General features: G+C 36.5%; 2 protein-coding genes across 2 annotated transcripts in view; one reads left to right on the forward strand and one right to left on the reverse strand.

Annotated features, from left to right (window-relative positions):
- Positions 1 to 280: 280 nt before the first annotated feature.
- LOC127865087 (RNA-binding protein spenito-like) lies at positions 281 to 6,071 on the forward strand. The gene is made up of 2 exons (XM_052404981.1): positions 281 to 4,769; positions 5,293 to 6,071. Exon 1 carries the CDS (start codon positions 487 to 489, stop codon positions 2,650 to 2,652), a length of 2,166 nt encoding a protein of 721 aa, XP_052260941.1. The 5' UTR covers positions 281 to 486; the 3' UTR covers positions 2,653 to 4,769; positions 5,293 to 6,071.
- Positions 6,072 to 7,348: 1,277 nt separating this feature from the next.
- Positions 7,349 to 20,643, reverse strand: part of LOC127865078 (ERC protein 2-like) — a 46,357-nt gene continuing 33,062 nt past the window's right edge. Inside the window, exons 12-15 of the mRNA XM_052404968.1 lie at positions 19,722 to 19,853; positions 18,503 to 18,663; positions 17,044 to 17,191; positions 7,349 to 11,424 (exon numbers count right to left, since the gene is read on the reverse strand). Of these exons, the coding sequence (XP_052260928.1) occupies positions 11,257 to 11,424; positions 17,044 to 17,191; positions 18,503 to 18,663; positions 19,722 to 19,853 (609 nt within the window). The 3' untranslated portion in view covers positions 7,349 to 11,256. The remainder of the gene's footprint in view (positions 11,425 to 17,043; positions 17,192 to 18,502; positions 18,664 to 19,721; positions 19,854 to 20,643) is intronic.

Genomic DNA, 20,643 nt, shown 5'->3' on the forward strand with positions numbered 1-20,643 from the left:
ACGGTCCCGTTTCATATCCGTCTCATCCAGAGTCCGTGGTTTCACTTGATTTTTTAAGCATGGCTGAAACGTTTGAGATTCAAGATATAAAGCCGTGAACGAATATGTTGTAACGGTGCGAAGACTTTAGATGCTTCGTAGTCTTCGTTTTCCAATGTAAATTCGGTAATTATAAGCATCGAAACAATTTAAAATTAATTGGGGACTACTTTCCGCTTGACGCTTCTCAATATTAATAGTTCTGTAAATTACATTGTTATTTCAAAACTTACATTGATTAAATATTGAAAATTAGCCCGTTTAACATAAGATTATTATATTTCCTTAAAAAATTACGCAGAACAAATCCTTAAAACGTTATATGTATTGCAATTATTTTTTTATCGCGCACTGATATGCGCCTCTTTATGCAGATGTTACATAGTATGGCGATAGGTTGTTGATGCCTTATTGGAAAGTCAAAAATACTTTGGTGTTTTACAAATTATGAAGCGATCACAAGACAGGGATGGTTCGCCAAGAAGCAAACGCTCCCGTTCAGGTTATCCAGGACTAGATCATGATATCATTCGTGAAAGATTATCGCCAGAAATGGATAGGCGTGGTGGTCGCATAAAATATTATGTTGAAGAAATGGATCGCCCTCGTGCCAAATACAGGGACGATAGATACGAGCCGGATTACCCGCCTCCAGTTTCCAGAAGTGAATCCAGAAACTCGGAATATAGGTCTCTATGTATAAGTGGTGTAAGTAGCAAAGTCCCTGATCGTATTCTGAAAGATCAGATGTACAGAGAATTTGAAAAGTATGGTGAAATGAATGTAAACATCACTTTTAATGCTGATCAAAGGGTGGTTTTTATAAACTTTAAGTACCCAGAAGATGCAAGGGCGGCAAAGCATGACAAAATGGGTAAATTAATTGTGTTTGATAGGGAAGTTAGAATCGACTCCGTGTACAACAAAATACGAAGCTCAAGTCCTCCACCTTACAGAGACTATGGTGGTCGCACTGACTTCATACCTCCAGGTCCAGGCATGCCTATGGGCCGTGGCTACCCTGGTCCTCCTGGACCCCCTGTGCCAGGACCTGGAAGAGATTTCCATGGCCCCCCACCTCCATATCGTGGAGACTATGGACCTCCCCCACCACATGATCGTCCATATCCTCCTCAAAATCGAGAGGGTCAGGGTGGGTTTGTTCCTAAGCGGGCACCAGGTAGTGAGAAGTTTCCATACCATTTAGATCACGTTCCACCAGAAGAAGATCCTAATGCCACAAGAACACTGTTTATTGGAAATCTTGATTACAATATAACAGAACCAGAACTTCGAAGTATATTTGAAAATTTTGGTCCAATCGATGAAATAGATATCAAAAGACCACAAAGGGGTCAAGGCAACGCATTTGCTTTTTTGAAATATTTCAATCTGGATATGGCACACAGAGCTAAGGTTGAAATGTCAGGGAAGTACATTGGTCGTTTTCAGTGTAAAATTGGTTATGGAAAAATCAGTCCATCAAATTGTGTGTGGGTAGGTGGACTTGGTCCATGGGTAAACAGCCAAACATTAGAATCGGAATTTGATAGGTTTGGTGTTATTCTTAGAATTGATTGGCCACATGGGAAAAACTATGCTTACGTTGTGTATGAAAATGGTGATGCTGCACAAGAAGCTTTGAAGGAGATGAGAGGATTTTCACTTGGTGGAAAAGATCATAGAATTCGAGTTGACTTTGCGGATCCCAGCCATGTTGGCACACTAATCAATGATGCACCTGCACTAAGAAGAGACTATATGGCCCAGTTTGATCGGCCTCGATTTGATGGTCCCCCTCGTGAGGGCTGGACTGGTCCACCACAAGAACCTTACCCTGGTGGCGACCGCAGAGAGGAGTGGCGTGGAGAGCCAGGAAACGGGTACCGACCCAGTGACAGACCGCGCGAATATGAGGAGTTTAGAAGATCCCCCGGAGATCGTAGAATGTCGAGGTCACCTGGAAGAGGTTTTGAATATGAAAGAGATCGCAGGAGGGAAGACTTTACACCACCTCGTGATGGGTATAGGAGAAGATCGTTGTCCCCAGATGATCAGTCGCCATTGGATAATGTTCTATCTCTGTCTGACCTATCAAAGAGGCTTCCAGTGGCATGGAATGGTGCTTTGATACTCAAGTCTAGTGCATTCCCTGCTAGAATGCATGTAGTGAGTGGTAATGTGACCATAGTTGACACCTTGATGAGAGATCCTACCACAACAGAAACACCAGATTTAACAATCAAGCAGCGTTTGAGGCTGGACCCTAGCAAAACTGATGACGTTCATAAGCGTGTCCTTCAGGCAGGTCCAAGAAACCATTGTGTGTTGATAGCCTTTCCAAGTTCCCTGGAAAACTATGATGATAGCGGCCGAAACATACAGCAGAGACCCCTGAAAAACCTGGTTTCCTACCTGAAGCAGAAGGAAGCTGCTGGCGTGATCAGTCTTCCGCCCTACCCAACAAAGGACAAAGATAATATTGGATTGCTTCATGCCTTTCCACCATGCCAGTTTGGTTACGAGTATTTACTGAGGAGAGCTCCTAAGTTGCCAGCAGACTGTATGCTTGATGATTACATTGTGGTAGTCGTTGTTAGAGGGGCTGCATAAACAACTTGTTGAACTGTCGAATTTCATGCTATTAAGTACAACATAATACAAGCTCTCATTGTTTATCATGAAATCAAGTTATATGTTAAATTATGTGAAATATTTTTTTCATTTTGTAATCTATAATAATGATTTATGAAACTTATGAAGGTTTTTAAAAGAGTTGTTTAGTCATTTTAAGTGCTATTTTTATATGCATTAATGATCAAATAAAATTTCCTGCATATTTATACATTTTAAACTTACTTTACCAGCTAAAATGAAAGTTAAAGTATGTTTAACAGTACACTACTATTTAAAAAAATGTATATGGCCGCTTGTTGCATTAATAATTACAGTCAGTCAACAAGTTTAGAATCACCCGGCAAAAAACTTAAACTTTTTTAAATTCTTTTGACAACAATAATTTCTTTCGGGATTTAGTGTCAATGTGAGAAGATGTAAAAGTAAAGGGTACAATTTATTTTGTATGATAACAGGTTAGGCCAAACAGCATATGCAGTTGTTTTTTTAAAAATAGCGAATAAAAGTTCACCCTTCGGAAAATTATTAAAAATCATTCAACTTACAGAATTAGTATTTCAAAACATTGTCATGACATTTTTTTTCAATCAGCAAAAAGTTTATTTGAAAATAATAAAGCCTTTTATATCCATATGCACATTTAAAAACATAACTTATTCAATCAGTTCTGGTTAACTTTTTGCTGCATTTATCCCCCCCTGTAAGCAAAATACAAAAGCTCTTTTGCTAAAACTTTGTTAATTTATTCCTTTACCTAATGTATACCTTAGACACTTTACACACTTATCATTTTGTTTTTATTGGGGCATTATGGAAAATTAAATACAAATTAATCGGAACAGCTGATTATCCGGAACAGGTTGACAAACTGTACATGAATTATGTATTTTACAAAATTAGGTTTTAAATAAGTAACATGTTTCTTTGTAATTTTTCTGGTTGAAACCTGTTACCGGTAAATATGACTTTTTGTCCCCTACCGGTTTCACCAGAGGGGACTTATGGTTTGCGCTCTGTGCATCTGTCTGTCTGTCACACTTTTCTGGATCTTGCAATAACTTTAAAAATTCTTCATAATTTTTCATGAAACTTGAAACGTGGATAGATGACAATATGGACATTATGCAAATCATTTCATTTTGTTTCTACATAAAAAATTCTGGTTGCTATAGCAGCAAAAAAATAATAATTCTGACAATGTTGGAGTGGGTAGGGGACATGTATTGCTTGGCAATAGTCTTGTTACTTATCATTTACTAGTAAAACATTTACATTTACAGTTATCTTTAATGATGTTATGAGACCACATTCTCTTGAATTGATAGAACTTATTGAATTTTTCAAACTTTGTAAAAACTAAATTGAAGAGATGTAGATCTATATAAATTCTTTTTAATTTTTATTAATATGGGAAATGCCTGATTAATTATAAATTCAATTCATTTGCTTGAAATATTGAACTTTATTACCAAACTTTTTAGTAGCATGATTTTTGAACTTGTTTACATTTCTAAAACATTTTGATGTTCATTTTTTTATAAAACACTTTGCTATTTGAATACAAACAAATTATTGTTTAATTATGTTAAGATGGAAACTTGCATTTTATTAAAGTTATCTTTTGGAAAAATTATTTAGCAGGATTGTTTTAAATAGCCTATGTACACCCTGTTGTTTACTGTCTTATTATACTCATGTTCTCAATAATTGTAAATAGTGGTGTTCATTGTCACTAAGGCAGAGCTCTGCAAATCAACATAGCTTGTTATGTACATGTAACAAATACATCACACATGATGATTTAAATACTAGTATAATGATAATACTATACTAAACTTGTATTATTGAATATATTGTTTGGTCTTGTAGATTTGGATGTACCTGTACTATGTTTTACATTGCTTTTGTACTTTCTTGTTTGATTTTGCTCTTGTACAATGAGTTGTATTTCTAGATATTTCTTTGCAATCTGTGCAAGCAGTGATGATGCTGAACATCCGAGTCCAGTTACTTCCCTTGAAGGCTGAAGCCCCATCTGTGACTGTTAATGTTATTTTCCTGGCTGGGGCATGCTGTGGAACAATCTTCTGAATGTAGGTGGTTCAGTTTTGCTTTGCAGCATGCATCAATCTTTGATTTAGTACATAAACTTTTGCCTTTTGAATGCATTTGTTATGAGAACTTTAAGAGTCAGTCAAGTGTATTATAAATTAAATGAAAATGGCAGTTTACTTTACAAGCCTTTTTCCAGGAGTTGGTAACTTCAGTCAGGCACAGAGCCACAGTTGGCAAGATTATTTGCACATCCTTTATAATTTATTCATTAATTTACATCGTTTCAGAGTTGAAACATGAACACAAACTTACTTCATAATTGGAAATAAAGGTACATTGGTACAATTGTTTGGAAATATGGGCGCATAGAAATACCTGATTTTAAAATAAGGGAAATTGGTGCCTTTGTTAATAAAGGCCATGGAGAATGACATGGCCTTTTCTACATTAATTATGCCGAAATAGTCCCATTGTTGTTATTTCTATTGATCCTTGTCTTTGTGCTCCAAAGAATCTGGTCTATAGTTGAATAAAATGGAGGTGTATCTCTTTTTTTTTCAGGGGAACATTTGCGATCAACCACAAGGAATAGTGTGAAGAAAATAGACTTGATATAAGGAGTTCAGTATTTGAACTTGAATAAATTGGATCAAAGAAGAAGTGAATGAAAGCCCTGGACAGTGTTGTGACATTTGTGTGAAGAGAAATGTGTTATATGTGACTCACAAGAAAAGTGTTTTATTTCTACAGTGTTGAAAAGATGCATAGAGAAACATTTCACAATGTTTCATATATTTTGTGTAATGAAGAGGAATATGTGTTTTTGTAAACCTGAATGTGGTGTGAAGGTGTGTGAATGATGCCATATCTGTTGTGCATAGTTTGTTCCTTCGGGGTTATTTGTGTATAATAATCATGTCTTTTATATGCGAATGATTGATCAAAATATTAATGATCACTGCATAAGCTTGTGGGGTGAATCTGAGATGTGTTTCCCTGAGTGATGAATTATGTGATTTTGTTCTTAAATACAGTTAATGATTCAAGGAATAGTGAAACATCTTGTGATTTTTTTTAAATGTCTTAGATTGTGTTTTATAGTTTTTCGGTGCATACAGAAAAGTGATTGTGTTTTTATCGGAAATGTTTTTTCTTTGGAAGTGCATCTGTGTTTAAAGTAGAAGTTTAGTGATGTGTATCAAGTTTTGACCCTAATTGCTAAATTACCCATTTGCTTAACCTTGTAAACTTGAGCTACATTGTTCATTTTAACTGTGCTTCTGTAGTGAGTATGGAACGAATTCAAAGTAGAATAGAACAAATAAACATACAAAAACGTACATACATATATTGTCATTGTGTGCTACTATTGAATGGTGCTTGATGGTTCGGACCCATGTTTCAATGTGGGATTTGTGACCGACTAGTGCATGACAAAATAACCAACATTTGTTGGCTCTGATAAGTTGTGAATAGAATTGTGTTCAAGTTTCCCCCGTCAGAGTGAGTTTGCTGTGTCAAACAGCAACTATAATAGGCGAATGCTGATGTTATACGCAGAATTCCGACAGATGTGTTTGTGCAATAAGTGCTGGAAAACAGTGTTCATTTGTTTTGGTGCGCTATCAACCCATTTACATATATACTTGTTACTCAAAAAGCAGCAAAATGTGTTCAGCTGGTATTAATCTCAGTCTTTTGGATGTAGTAATTGTGCCAAAGATTATCCCAAGTCAGGAAAAAACAAGTGAATTGGAGTGATGTGTTCAAAAGCCTCTGTGATATTTTTATGTCTGTGATAAAACTTGTTACTTATAATAATTGAATCTAGTCAGTTATCTTTAACTGACATCTTTCAGGCTTTATTTGTCCATGCCTACATTGTTTAACAGGATAAATATAATGTTTTGAAATCCATCTGCAAGATATCCGCGTTTGTTAAACTCTGGGGTATTTCAAAACCTGATCATCTGAAAATAAGTGTGGGCGTTTTATTCTTCAACCCCTTAACATGTTCCTAGCATCAAGATAAAAGCACTGTTAAAACAACAATAATACATTTTCTAGTCAGCTTTTGGAAAACTCAATACAGCTGTCACAATTGTTGACTGTTTGCGAGTAAAAACTTGTCCATGTTGTCACCTCCCAAGTAAGGTCCGTGTCCCTATCTCTTCCGCTGCATCCTCCATCTGTGAGCCACTTTTGACAAATTAAGTCTGAATAGCAGTAAACTTAAACATACCTATACTTTAATTCTTAAAAAGATTTACTATTCAGATAAGTATTCCCATAAACAAGGCCTGTTTTACACTGCTGCAAAGTCAAGGTCAAAGAATAAAAATGTATTAGTCTGGGCGATAAAACGTGATTACAAAAATATTCTGAATAAACCAGGTACCTCGTTGAGGATAAAACAGTGACTTCATTGATAACTGGTTGGTAATAGTTCTAAAATTTGTTTATACGTTTTGTATTCCTTGCTGTATTTTGAAATACTGATATCATCAGAATATAACTTCCCAATGACCATAGGCTCATTATGTGTCACATGCTGATGGTACAACGGCTACTAATGATGTAAAACATAAGCAATAATGAGGAAATACACCAGTCTTGCTTTCATTTGGAGATTTATTAAATATGATACCAAAATGTATAACGTTAAAAAAGGAAGTATTGTGACTACAATTAGTAACATGTATGGGAAAATGCAGTGAATAACAAAAACATGTTTGCAAATAAAGTACTATACATATACTTTAATTTACAACATAAAAATACCATCAATTTTTCATCTTAATTTTTAGACCAACTGAAAACCAAAATCAAATACAACTTAAGTATACTAAATTTATTATTAACTATTTTTTAAATGTGACATACTTGACTATAGACACTAATGTTATTAGAAAAATACACGTTTGTTACAATGTACCATATTTATATCACAAGAGGCTGCATATAAGTTCTGCAAAATATTTATTTAAAAAAAAAAGAACTTTAAAAAAAGCGTCCATTCTGGCAGGAAATTATTTTTTTCAATTTGTATAAAAATAACATTAATAAAGATTCATGAATGCTAATAAACTTGATATCGAACAATACCGGAAGTTTAATATTGACATTACACTGCATTGTATACACAGGTTTATTTTTAAATGTAGATTTATACTATAAAGTTTACTACACAATGAATTATATTTAGCACATTTCTTAAAAGAACATTTTGTCTGAGTAAACAGCTTGTTTTCTGAGCTTCTGAGGCAAAAAAAAATCAAGATAGTTTCATGTTTATAGTTTTCTTAAACGAAAAAAAAGAGACATAACCCATCAAACTTAGTAAAAGTTGAAATAAAAAATTAACAAGTGAAAACTCTAGAGATATTTTATGAAAAAATACAACAATACCATTAGAAAAGTACAACCTTAAAAACACGTGAAAGCATATATGCAACATGCATTTGGTACACACATATCACAATGATGTATAGTGGAGTTTGTAACATGAAATTGTGATCCACACATCATGCACGAGATTCTTCAATGTATTGTTTGAGTCTTTCAAACTATCTTAATTATTTCAAAGATATTAAACCATTTCCCCCATTAGAAGCAAACCCTTTCCCCCATAAGAAGCAAAGTGAAAATGTGCAAACAGCATAAAACCAGAACAGCCTGCGAGTAACTCGCAGTCTGTTAGGGTTTTATGCTGTTTGCCTCTCATCAGTATCTAAGGGTTGGAAATGAAGCCTTTAAAACTTGAATCTAGTAAGAAAGGTCTTCAATTGAATTTAATTTTCTAAGGGACTACAAATGCGTCAAAATACGTATCTAAGTGGCAAAGGGTTTGAAATACTATGTATAGCTTTGATACCAGTTGCTGTGAATCCAGAGGACATGTGACTATTCCAAACAATACAAAATACAAGTTTTTAATAGAATATAAACAAATCAATAATTGCTATAGGTAATACACAATAGCTTGTCCATTAATATTTCCATGATTCTTTTATTGCTGTAGATAATACACAATAGATTGCAAAGACACACTTCCATGTACCATCTATTTAACTACAGATTCTAAGACACATGGACCGTTTTATCAAATATAGTAAACGCCCCACTTCTTTTTGTGTAAATGTCGTAGGGTAACATTTACAGTTACAGTGTTTTTATAGCCCGTCCATCAAAGCTTTTAATCAGTTTAACAAATCATTCCCCAGTAATAATCCCATTGTAATCAGCCTGTAACGCATGAGTGAACATACCATGACCACTATTCTTTATTACACTTTCATCACACTTAGTGTGAAGTTGATGAGTAGACGTGGACATGAAGAGATTACTTTTGATAATTTAAATATTGGTTTCGAATAAATGATTTATTAATTTAGAAAATTGATGTTAAAGATGATTGAATAACCTTTTAAAAATAATTCTTTTGACATATAATTCCAGAACATCAAACTTTATATAAACACATTTATTTTTACCTTCGACACATTATTACTGTATGACGCATATTAATCACAAACATTTATTTGAGCAAAAAATTCAGTTGTAACATATTTTGTCAATCAGATCTTTTATAACACTGTCCTGTGCCCATATTAAGCTCCTTGGAAATATTGTAAGGCATATATATAGAACTGTAGAATGCTGGATACTTAAAAAATAGGATGTTTTTAATAAAATGTACCAATGCTTGACCTTAACAACTTTGTGAATATGGCACAATATATGAAAGGTGAACACAGAATTGGCACACAAACTCAGTGTATTCTCTTACATCTTTCCTTCTCCGATATAACTCTGAATTAAATATTTTCAGTACTCTAAATAAGATATACACATCACTAGATTGTTAGCCAACAAAGCATACAACTCCTCCATGGTATGAATATTTGTCATGGTTGTATAAAGGATATGTGAACAAAAAAGATGCAAGCTGCATAAATACCATCTATACATATACAAAATGTATCTTGATTATAAACAATGTTTAGGAAGTAAAATTAGGAATAATAATATTCTTGTACACGTTTATACTGTTACTTATATTTTTATTGCAATTTTCACAACTTTTTAACAACCATTTATTAATATTACACATTATAAGCAAGCTAAACCATGCATGAACATATCATATTCAGCCAATGTCAAGCAGCATTAGCTTTAACTGTATGACTCTTAAATGATCACGAACAAATGAGTGAACTGACTTGTTAAATACTGACAACAATGTAAAAATGAACACAAAGTAAATGTACATGTACCTTGCACACACAATCTTATATACATCTTTTTGTTAATGCACAGTAGGTGGGTGGATACATATCTTGAATATGCAATGTTTTTGTAGGGTCAAGATTTCCATCTATTCAATATGTTGCATTCAAAAATTACATAAATTGTGTACATGTACTTATAAATAATTTGTGTAATATAGTTTATGGAGTTAAATTGTGTTTTATATAATGAAATTTAGCATGCTTTAAACTTACAATTATTTAAACAAGTTTTTAATTATCACACAAGACTTTTACAAACAATTTTCCATTTAAGACAATACTATTTATTAGTAACACAAGTAATATAAGACTCATAAAAGACTATGCTTTTAAGCAAAATGGTGCATACATTAATATCAAGTATGTTCACAACTGTCTACAGGATAGGTGGGCACGTAGGCAAAGTGTAGGCAACAAACCTAATCTAAATCATCTGCACAGTGGAAAAAAACAAATCTAAAAAACGATATTGCACAAAACCTCAAGGTAACAGGGGTTTAAATGGTAACATAAAACATTCAAAAACGACAATTCTGTTAAACTCTGGTATATGTACACTCTTGAACAAAAAAAATTGTAAGCTGTCACAGCATGTTAAGTGGTGAAACTTCACTGTTTAAGATGTTACAGCATGTTAAGTGGTGAAACTTCACTGTTTAAGATGTTACAGCAGGTTAAGTGGTGAAACTTCACTGTTTAAGCTGTTACAGCAGGTTAAGTGGTGAAACTTCAAGTTCAAGTGCATTGTCTTCTGGTAGCATGATTTGTTTTCTACCCTCACAGTACAAGTAGCATTAGCTAAAGCAAGGTAGAATATTCACGCTGTAGCATAACTCATGCACCTGGAGTTAGAACTAGTGTTATTAATGAAGAATATCGTCCGACACCACATGTTGTAATATGTAGAATAATATACAGAATTTCTAAATTCAGAAAGGGGCATAACTTTTAGAATTTTCAGGTAAATCATACTAAATGCATGATGATGAAAATCACATGCACAGCTTCGTATCATAACGAATAAAATCAAAAAATAAAATCCTGCTAGATTGAATGTTGTACATCAATATGTTGAGGAGACCCCCTACTAATAAGCGTTTTTGTTTAGGGACCGAAGTCTGTATCCCACTTTCCAGGGGGAATACAAATAACTTTGTTACAAAACAGGGCAAGAAAATATGAACATCAAATGAATCACAATGGCATCTTGAAGAGTTTAAACTGTATCATCCTATCAGGTTTGCTCTGTGTTTGCTGTATCTTGATCGGAGGAATCTTTGCTTGATGGAGAAATTTGCTCTGTGTTCTTATCATCAGCCCTCCTGGTAGGTTCAGGTGTACGAGACTTAGAGCGTCGATTACCACGGGTTCTCTCTTGTAGGTATCGTGTGCGATTTTGAACCTAAATCAGGAAATAACATTTTATTGTATCTTCAAATATATGAACACAAAAATGAATCATGTCATACAATAATGTGTGGGTCTTATGTTGATGCCTCTAATGTAGCTTCAGACTGGCCTGCTCATTTGCACAGTCTTGTCAGGAGGTACATCGTCTGCTTACGAGACCGCAATACCTAAAAATGACTTTATAGTGGAATTTAAATCTCTGGAGCTACACTGACTAAATATGGCATATGACCAATTTTCGCGCAAAGCGGTTTAAATTATGTCACACAATTCTAGTGCTTTCAAAAATGAAGAATAGGAAGTTTCATGCAACACAAATTCATTAGCTATGCGCTTTGTAGTAAATTTTATTATTGTGTTTGTATTAAATAACAAGGGCTGTTTGTAAAACATGCATGCCCCCCATATGGGCTGTCAGTTGTAGTGGCAGCCATTGTGTGAATACGTTTTTTGGCACTGTGACCTTGACCTTTGACCAAGTGACCTGAAAATCAATAGGGGTCATCTGCGAGTCATGATCAATGTACCTATGAAGTTTCATGATCCTAGGTGTAAGCTTTCTTGAGTTATCATCCGGAAACCATTTTACTGTGTCAAGTCACCGTGACCTTTGACCTAGTGACCTGAAAGTCAATAGGGGTCATCTGTGAGTCATGATCAATGTACCTATGAAGTTTCATGATCCTAGGCATAAGTGTTATTGAGTTATCATCCGGACACCATTTTACTATTTCGGGTCACCTTGACTTTTGACCTAGTGACCTCAAAATCAATAGGGGTCATCTGCGGGTTATGATCAATGTAAGGGTGAAGTTTCATGATCCTAGGCGTAAGCTTTCTTGAGTTATCATCCGTAAACCATTTTTCTAAGTTGAGTCACCGTGACCTTGATCTTTGACCTAGTGACCTGAAAATCAATAGGGGTCATCTGCGAGTCATGATCAATGTACCTATGAAGTTTCATGATCCTAGGCATAAGCTTTCTTGAGTTATCATCCGGAGACCATTTTACTATTTCAGGTCACCGTGACCTTTGACCTAGAGACCTGAAAATCAATAGGGGTCATCTGCGAGTCATGATCAATGTACCTATGAAGTTTCATGATCCTAGGCATAAGTGTTCTTGAGTTATCATCCGGACACCATTTTACTATTTCCGGTCACTTTGACCTAGTGACCTCAAAATCAATAGGGGTCATCTGCGGGTCATGATCAATGTACCTATAAAGTTTCATGATCCTAGACCTAAGCTTCCTTGAGTTATAATCCGGAAACCATTTTACTATTTCGGGTCACTGTGACCTTGACCTTTGACCTAGTGACCTTAAAATCAATAGGGGTCATCTGCGAGTCATGATCAATGTACCTATGAAGTTTCATGATCCTAGGCCTAAGCGTGTTTGAGTTATCATCCGGAAACCATCTGGTAGACGGACGGATATACAGACGGACGGACCGACATGTGCAAAACAATATACCCCCTCTTCTTCGAAGGGGGGCATAAAAATATGTAAAGATGCTTTCATATTCCTAAATTAACTGATAACTTACTGCTGTACATTTTCAAAATGTAGTTTCAATCCCATATAACCAATCAGCATGGGCCTTTACTCTCAGTAATATAACCCATGAGCCTGGGCACAGACCCATGATGCTATAACCCATGAGCTTGGGCCCATACCCACAAACATATTACACCCATGAGCTTTGGCACATACCCACAATCCTATAAACCATGAGTTTGGCACATACCCACAATCATATCACCCATGAGCTTTGGCACATCCACACAATCCTATAACCCATGAGCTCGGCACATACCCACAAACATATTGCACCCATGAGCTTTGGCACATACCCACAATCCTATAACCCATGAGTTTTGCACATACCTACAATCATATAACCCATGAGTTTGGAACATACCCACAATCATATTACCCATGAGCTTTGACACATACCCACAATCATATAACCCATGAGCTCGGCACATACCCACAATCCTATAATCCATGAGCTTGCACACATATCCACGATCCTATAACCCATGAGCTTAGGCCCATACCCACAAACATATTACACCCATGAGCTTTGGCACATACCCACAATCCTATAAACCATGAGTTTGGCACATACCCACAATCATATCACCCATGAGTTTGGCACATACCCACAATCATATAACCCATGAGCTTTGGCACAACCACACAATCCTATAACCCATGAGCTCGGCACATACCCACAAACATATTGCACCCATGAGCTTTGGCACATACCCACAATCCTATAACCCATGAGTTTGGCATATACCCAAAAACCTATAACCCATGAGTTTGGCACATACCCATAATCCTATAACCCATGAGTTTGGCACATACCCACAATCATATAACCCATGAGTTTGGCACATACCCACAATCATATTAATCATGAGCTTTGGCACATACCCACAATCCTATAACCCATGAGTTTGGCACATACCCACAATCATATTAATCATGAGCTTTGGCACATACCCACAATCATATTACCCATGACCTTGGCACATACCCACAATCATATTAATCATGAGCTTTGGCACATACCCACAATCATATTACCCATGACCTTGGTACATACCCACAATCATATTACCCATGAGCTTTGGCACATACCCACAATCATATTACCCATGAGCTCGGCACATACCCACAATCATATTACCCATGAGCTTTGGCACATACACACTATTATATAACCCATGAGTTTGGCACATACCCACAATGCTATAACCCAGTGGGCATCCAACGTTGCTGCAATATTGTATTAAGGCTGCATTCGAACATTGCAGTTTGGTTGTACCAATGGTTTATATGAAAGTTTTCCCAACGTTGCTGCAACGTTGTATTTAGGTGTCATTAAAACGCAGTATTTTTAAATTCTATTATTTTTTTTAATATAAAATAAAAATATTTACTGCCAACCGCTTTTTTGATTAGTATCGGCAGTTATGGACATTTTCAAGTTCGTTTCTTAGAAAGAAGCATTCTTTGATGTCTATAGAGGAGTAAATGAAACGCTCCACTCGGGGGAATCAAAACCACAAACTCCCGGTCACTAGGCGGACATCTCATCCACTACACCACGGCGACAATTGAAAGTTTCAGACAAAAATGTTGACTATTAATTTTTTGTTGAAACTTTGAAACTAGATTCTACCATTTTAATGCATAACACAACTTAAACAAAATATTTTATCCGGCCATTTTGAGTTCATCTTTAGTATCTTTAAGTTTAAGCAACTGATCTGTAAAATTAAAAAAAAAATAATTTCTAAAATTTACAAGAAATCAATTTTCATTGATGCTAAGATTCCTACTCGGGAAGCGTTTTATTATCTCCTCTTTAGACACAAAGTACTGGTTCTTTCTAGGAAACGGACTCGACAGTGTGCATATCTGCTGATAATACTCGAAAGAGCGGTTGGCAGTAAATATTTATATTTTATTTTATATTATAAAAAAAATAGAAAAAAAAAATACTGTGTTTTAATGCGACCTGAATACAATGTTGCAGCAACGTTGGAAAAAAACGTTGCAGCCACGTTGGGGAAAAAACGTCGGGAAAACTTTCATATACACCCTTGTGACAACCAAACTGCAACGTTTCAATGCGACCTAAATACAACGTTGCAGCAACGTTGGGAAAAAACGTCGCAGCAACGTTGGGAGAAAACGTTGGGAACACTTTCATATAGACCATTGGTACAACCAAACTGCAACGTTCGAATGCAACCTTAATACAACGTTGCAGCAACGTTGGAAATAAACGTCGGGAAAACTGTCATATACACCTTTGTGACCACCAAACTGCAAAGTTTGATGAAACGTCCGGGTATTGTTTTGTATGCAACGTTGTGGCAACGTTCGGTAATGGTGGCCGAGGTTGCGATCTAAATATTACGTTGCCACAATGCTGCATACAAAACATTACCCGGACGTCCGGGTAATGTTTTGTATGCAAAGTTGTGGCAACATTCGGTAATGGTTGCCGAAGTTGCGACCTAAATATTACGTTGCAGCAACATTCGCACAACGTTTGATGCCCATTGGGAAGCCATGAGTTTGGCACATACCCACAATCACATAACCCATGAGCTTTGGAACATACCCACAATCCTATTAGCAATGAGCTTGGGCACATACCCACAATCCTATAACCCATGAGTTATGGCACATACCCACAATCATATTACCCATGAGTCTGGGCACATACCCACAATTATATAACCCATGAGATTTGGCCTATTCCCACAATCCTATAAGCAATGAGCTTGTGCACATACCCACAATCCTATAACCCATGAGTTTGGGCACATACTCACAATGCTATAACCCATGAGCTGGGGCACATACCCACAATCCTATTACCCACAAGCCTGGACTTAAACCCACAATCTTATAACCCATGAGCCGGGACACATACCCACAATCCTATAATCCATGAGCCTGGGCCTATACCCACAAAGCTACTCATAGAGAAAAAACCATGCATTTGTTAAAAATTTAAAATTTTAAAGAATTAACGACATTTGTCCATTTTAAAGTTTTAAACAATCGTAATATTTCCTTTAAAAAATACATAAAATTGTCCTTATAGCTTTGTGTATATGGATTTTAACCACAAAGCCAAAAGTCAGTACACATATACCAGTTCTTTGAGCCACAAACCCAAGTAAACACATATATCAGTTCTTTGAGCAACAAACCCCAGTGAACACCAGTTCTTTGAGCCACAAACCACAATGTACACATATACCAGTTCTTTGAGCCACAAACCCCAGTGTACACATATTATACCAGTTTTTTTAGCCTCAAACCCCAGTGTACACATATACAAGTTCTTATAGCCACAAACCCCAGTGTACACATATACCAGTTCGTTGAGCCACAAACCTCAGTGTACACATATACACATTCTTTGAGCCACAAACTTCAGTGTACAAATATACCAGGTCTTTGAGCCACAAACCCCAGTATACACATATACCAGTTCTTTGAGCCACAAACCCCAGTGTACACATATACCAGGTCTTTGAGCCACAAACCCCAGTGTACACATATACCAGTTTTTTGAGCCTTCCCCGAGTATACATTTACCAGTTCTTTGAGCCCCCCCCTTCCCGAGTAAACATGTACCAGTTTTTTTAGCCCCCCCCCCCTTCCCCGAGTAAACGTGTACCACTTCTTTGAGCCCCCCCCTTCCCCGAGTAAACATGTACCAGTTTTTTGAGCCCCCTCCCCTTCCTCGAGTAAACATGTACCAGTTCTTTGAGCCCCCCCCTCCCCGAGTATACATGTACCAGTTCTTTGAGCCCCCCCCTTCCCAGAGTATACATTTACCAGTTCTTTGAGCCACCCCCCCCCCTCCCTGACCATACATGTACCAGTTCTTTGAGCGCCCCCCCCCCCCCCCCCCCCTTCCCAGAGTATACATGTACCAGTTCTTTGAGCCCCCCCCCCCCCTCCCCAAGTATACATGTACCAGTTCTTTGAGCTCCCCCCTCCCCGAGTATACATGTACCAGTTCTTTGAGCCCCCCCCCCCCCCCCCCTCCCCAAGTATACATGTACCAGTTCTTTGAGCTGGATGTTTAATTTATCCTTCTCCCTGGACAGTTTGTCTATCTCCTCCATGTTACGTTGCTTCTTGGTGGAGGTCATCTCCAGTAGAGCTATGTTGGCATCCTTCTCACTGATGGCTGATGTCAGGGCTTCTTGTCTACAGACACACAGAATTGCTTGAATATATTTTTATGGGCTTTAAATCTCTTTCTAGTGCCCAATATTATTATCTGACTCATGACTGACGCCAGTATTAAAAAAATAATATTAGAAGCATGAAAATGAAACAAGATCGTCAAAGATGAGAATTGTACAGTTTGTCAAATAGTTCCAGATAATCAGCAGTTCCGATTAATTTGTATTTAATTTTCCATAATGCCCCAATAAAAACAAAATGATAAGTGTCCACGGTAAACATTAGGTAAAGGAATAAATTAACAAAGTTTTATCAAGAAAGCTTTTGTATTATGCTTACAGGGGGGATACATGCAGCAAAAAGTTAACCGGAACTGATTAAATGAGTTATATTTTGAAATGTGCATATGGATACAGAAGGCCTTTATTTTTTTCAAATAAACTTTTTGCCAATTGAAAACAAATGCCATGACAATGTTTTGAAATACTAATTCTGTATGTTGAATGATTTTTAATAATTTTCCGAAGGGTGAACTTTAATTAGCTATTTTTGACACAAATCTGCATATGCCGTCTGGCCTAACCTGTTATCATACAGAATAAATTTAACCCTTTATTTTTACATCTTCTCACATTGACACTAAATTGTGAAAGAAATTATTGTGGTCATAAGAAATAACGTTTTTTTGCAGGGTTATTCTTAACTTGTTGACTGACTGTATAATGAAATTTAAAATATCAGGGCAGGCCCAGAGTAAAATAGAGGGCATTATTAACACCATCAATTATTAAAGATGACAAGTATCCCCTCAAAGGCTCAATTCAAGCAAGTTTTAGTATTTGTTTATCTCAAAATAGTGTAATTTGCTACTTCACATTGATAACACACATGGAAAAAAAGCTTCAAGTTAATTTATAAAATTAAGTTAAAGGGAAAATATACCTGCCAAAAATGTATACACAAAATAAACATCTTTTACTTCTTCACAGCATAAACAACACTCTTTTAAATTTTTGTTTTAAAACTGTGTTTAAGACACAAAGTTCGCTTGTACAATGATAAAAGCATCCAAAATTTGCCTAAATTCAAAAGAATGTAACTCTTCAAACTTTTTTTGCAGCAGTATAAGTACATTTTTTTTGTAACAGCAGCGTTCAATTACAAACAGCATTCAAAACAATTCCTTTTTGTAATTTATTGATTATAAAATCCAATAGAAGCCTAAGCCACATTTCTAAAAAATTATTTGAAAAAACATTACCAGCAAAGATAGTCAAAATAAATGACACCTCAAAAACACCTCAACTTATTCCAACAATGGTCAAGCCTTACTTCATGTCAAACACCTCCTCCATTTGTTTGTGCCTCTCTGAGTTCATCCTCTTCAGTTTCGAGTCCTTCTCGTCTAGTTGCTTCACATATGAGGCCAGCTTGCTTGTGTATTCCTTTGTTACATTCCGTGACTTCTCAAGCTCTGACTGAAGTTCCTCTATCTATTAATTTAATTACAACCAGTTGTATTTGAAAAGTATATATTTGCAGTGTTATTTTCTGATGTAATTTGCAATTTGGGCTGTGGCCCATTCCAACTTATTATATATATATATATATATATATATATATATATATATATATATATATATATATATATATATATATATATATTTATATCAAGATGAAATTTAACAATGATGGTTATTTAATATGAACACATTATATGCCCTTTGATAAAAACATCTGTATTATTCTAGAAAACCTAAAATACAAATAGCATGTGAAACAAGAGCTGTGTTTGTGAAACACAATGCCCCCGGTTGTAAAACACGATGCCCCCGACTGCGCCCCTTTGAAGCCATATATTTGATCTTTGACCTTGAAGGATGACCTTGACCTTTTACCACTCAAAATATACAGCTCCACGAGATTCACATGCATGCCAAATATCAAGTTGCTTTCTTCAATATTGCAAAAGTTATGACCAAGGTTGAAGTTTTGGGACAGACACAAAGACACACAGATACAATGACAGACAGACAGACAGGCCATAAACAATATACCCCCGATCATTCGATCTGGGGGCATAAAAAGTACACAATCTTGCAAGCATGTGTGAAGTTTGGAAATTGTGAAAATGGTACTTGTTGGCTTTTTACATAGACCAAAGTGCGAGTGAATACTGGTTAATCTAAATTGCACATCAACAAATATTATAGAGCATGCAAGTCTGTTTCAAGCCAGACTGTCCCAAGCCCAGTCTGTCTCAAGCCCAGTATGCCTAAAGACCAGTCTGTCTAAAATCAAGTCTGTCTCAAGCCAAGTCTGTGTCAAGCCTAGTCTGTCTCAAGCCCAGTCTGCCTCAAGTCCAGTCTGTCTCAAGCCCAGTCTGTCTCAAGCCTAGCCTGTCTTAAGCCCAGTCTATCTCAAGCCCATTCTGTCTCAAGCCCAGTCTGTCTCAAGCCCATTCTGTCTCAAGCCTAGTCTGTCTCAAGCCCATTCTGTCTCAAGCCCAGTCTGTGTCAAACCCAGTTTGTGTCAAGTCCAGTGGCCGTACCTGATTCTGGCTGGCGTCAATCTGCATCTTCTGTTCCATGAGCAGCATCTCCCTCTCTGCAGTGATCTTGACACTCTCCCGTAGTGCCTCCTCTAACTCCTCTATACGGTCCTGCTTCTCCTTCATCGTGCCCTGTGAAACATGAAAAGGGGACTAGTGTTTTTTTCTAAAAGCCTTGTTCTGGGCTTAATGCATGGGCATAAAGTGTCGTCCCAGATTAGCCAGGCGGTCAGGGATGACACTTTTTGCCTAAACTGGATTTTAGCTAAAAGAGTCTTCCCTTTTAAGACAAATTCAACAAGAGATGTGTTTGTCAGAAACACAATGCCCCCTAATGCGCCGCTTTGATTTTTTTTTACCTTTGACCTTGATGGATGACCTTGACCTTTCACCACTCAAAATGTGCAGCTCTATGAGATACACATGCATGCCAAATATCAAGTTGCTACGTTCAATATTGCAAAAGGGATGAAGAAGGTTAAAGTTTTGGTTAAAGTGGGTTTTTTTACCTTTGACCTTGAAGGATGATCTTGACCTTTCACCACTCAAAATGTACAGCTCCATGAGATACACATGCATGCCAAATATCAAGTTGCTACGTTAAATATTGCAAAAGTTATGAAGAAGGTTAAAGTTTTGGTTAAAGTTTTGGGACACACACACGGACACATACAATGACAGACAGGCCAAAAACAAACAATATACCCCCGATCTTTCGATCCAGGGGCATAACAAAATCAATAAGTGTTTTCCCTGATTAGCCTGTACAGGCTTATGCAGGACTATTAGTTACATTGTTAGTATCTGATCGTGTATGGGATATACACCCTCGGTAATTTCATACCATACGAGAGCAAAGCTTGAGTATATCTCAACTGACTACTCAATTACTCAGAGTCTATGGAAATTACTCAGGGTGTAT

The sequence above is a fragment of the Dreissena polymorpha genome, chromosome 1 (genome assembly GCF_020536995.1).
Source record: "Dreissena polymorpha isolate Duluth1 chromosome 1, UMN_Dpol_1.0, whole genome shotgun sequence".
Lineage (NCBI taxonomy): Eukaryota > Metazoa > Mollusca > Bivalvia > Myida > Dreissenidae > Dreissena > Dreissena polymorpha.

Coding starts and splice junctions, on each gene's coding strand:
- LOC127865087 (XM_052404981.1), top strand. CDS start 487: ATGAAGCGATCACAAGACAGGGATGGTTCGCCAAGAAGCAAACGCTCC.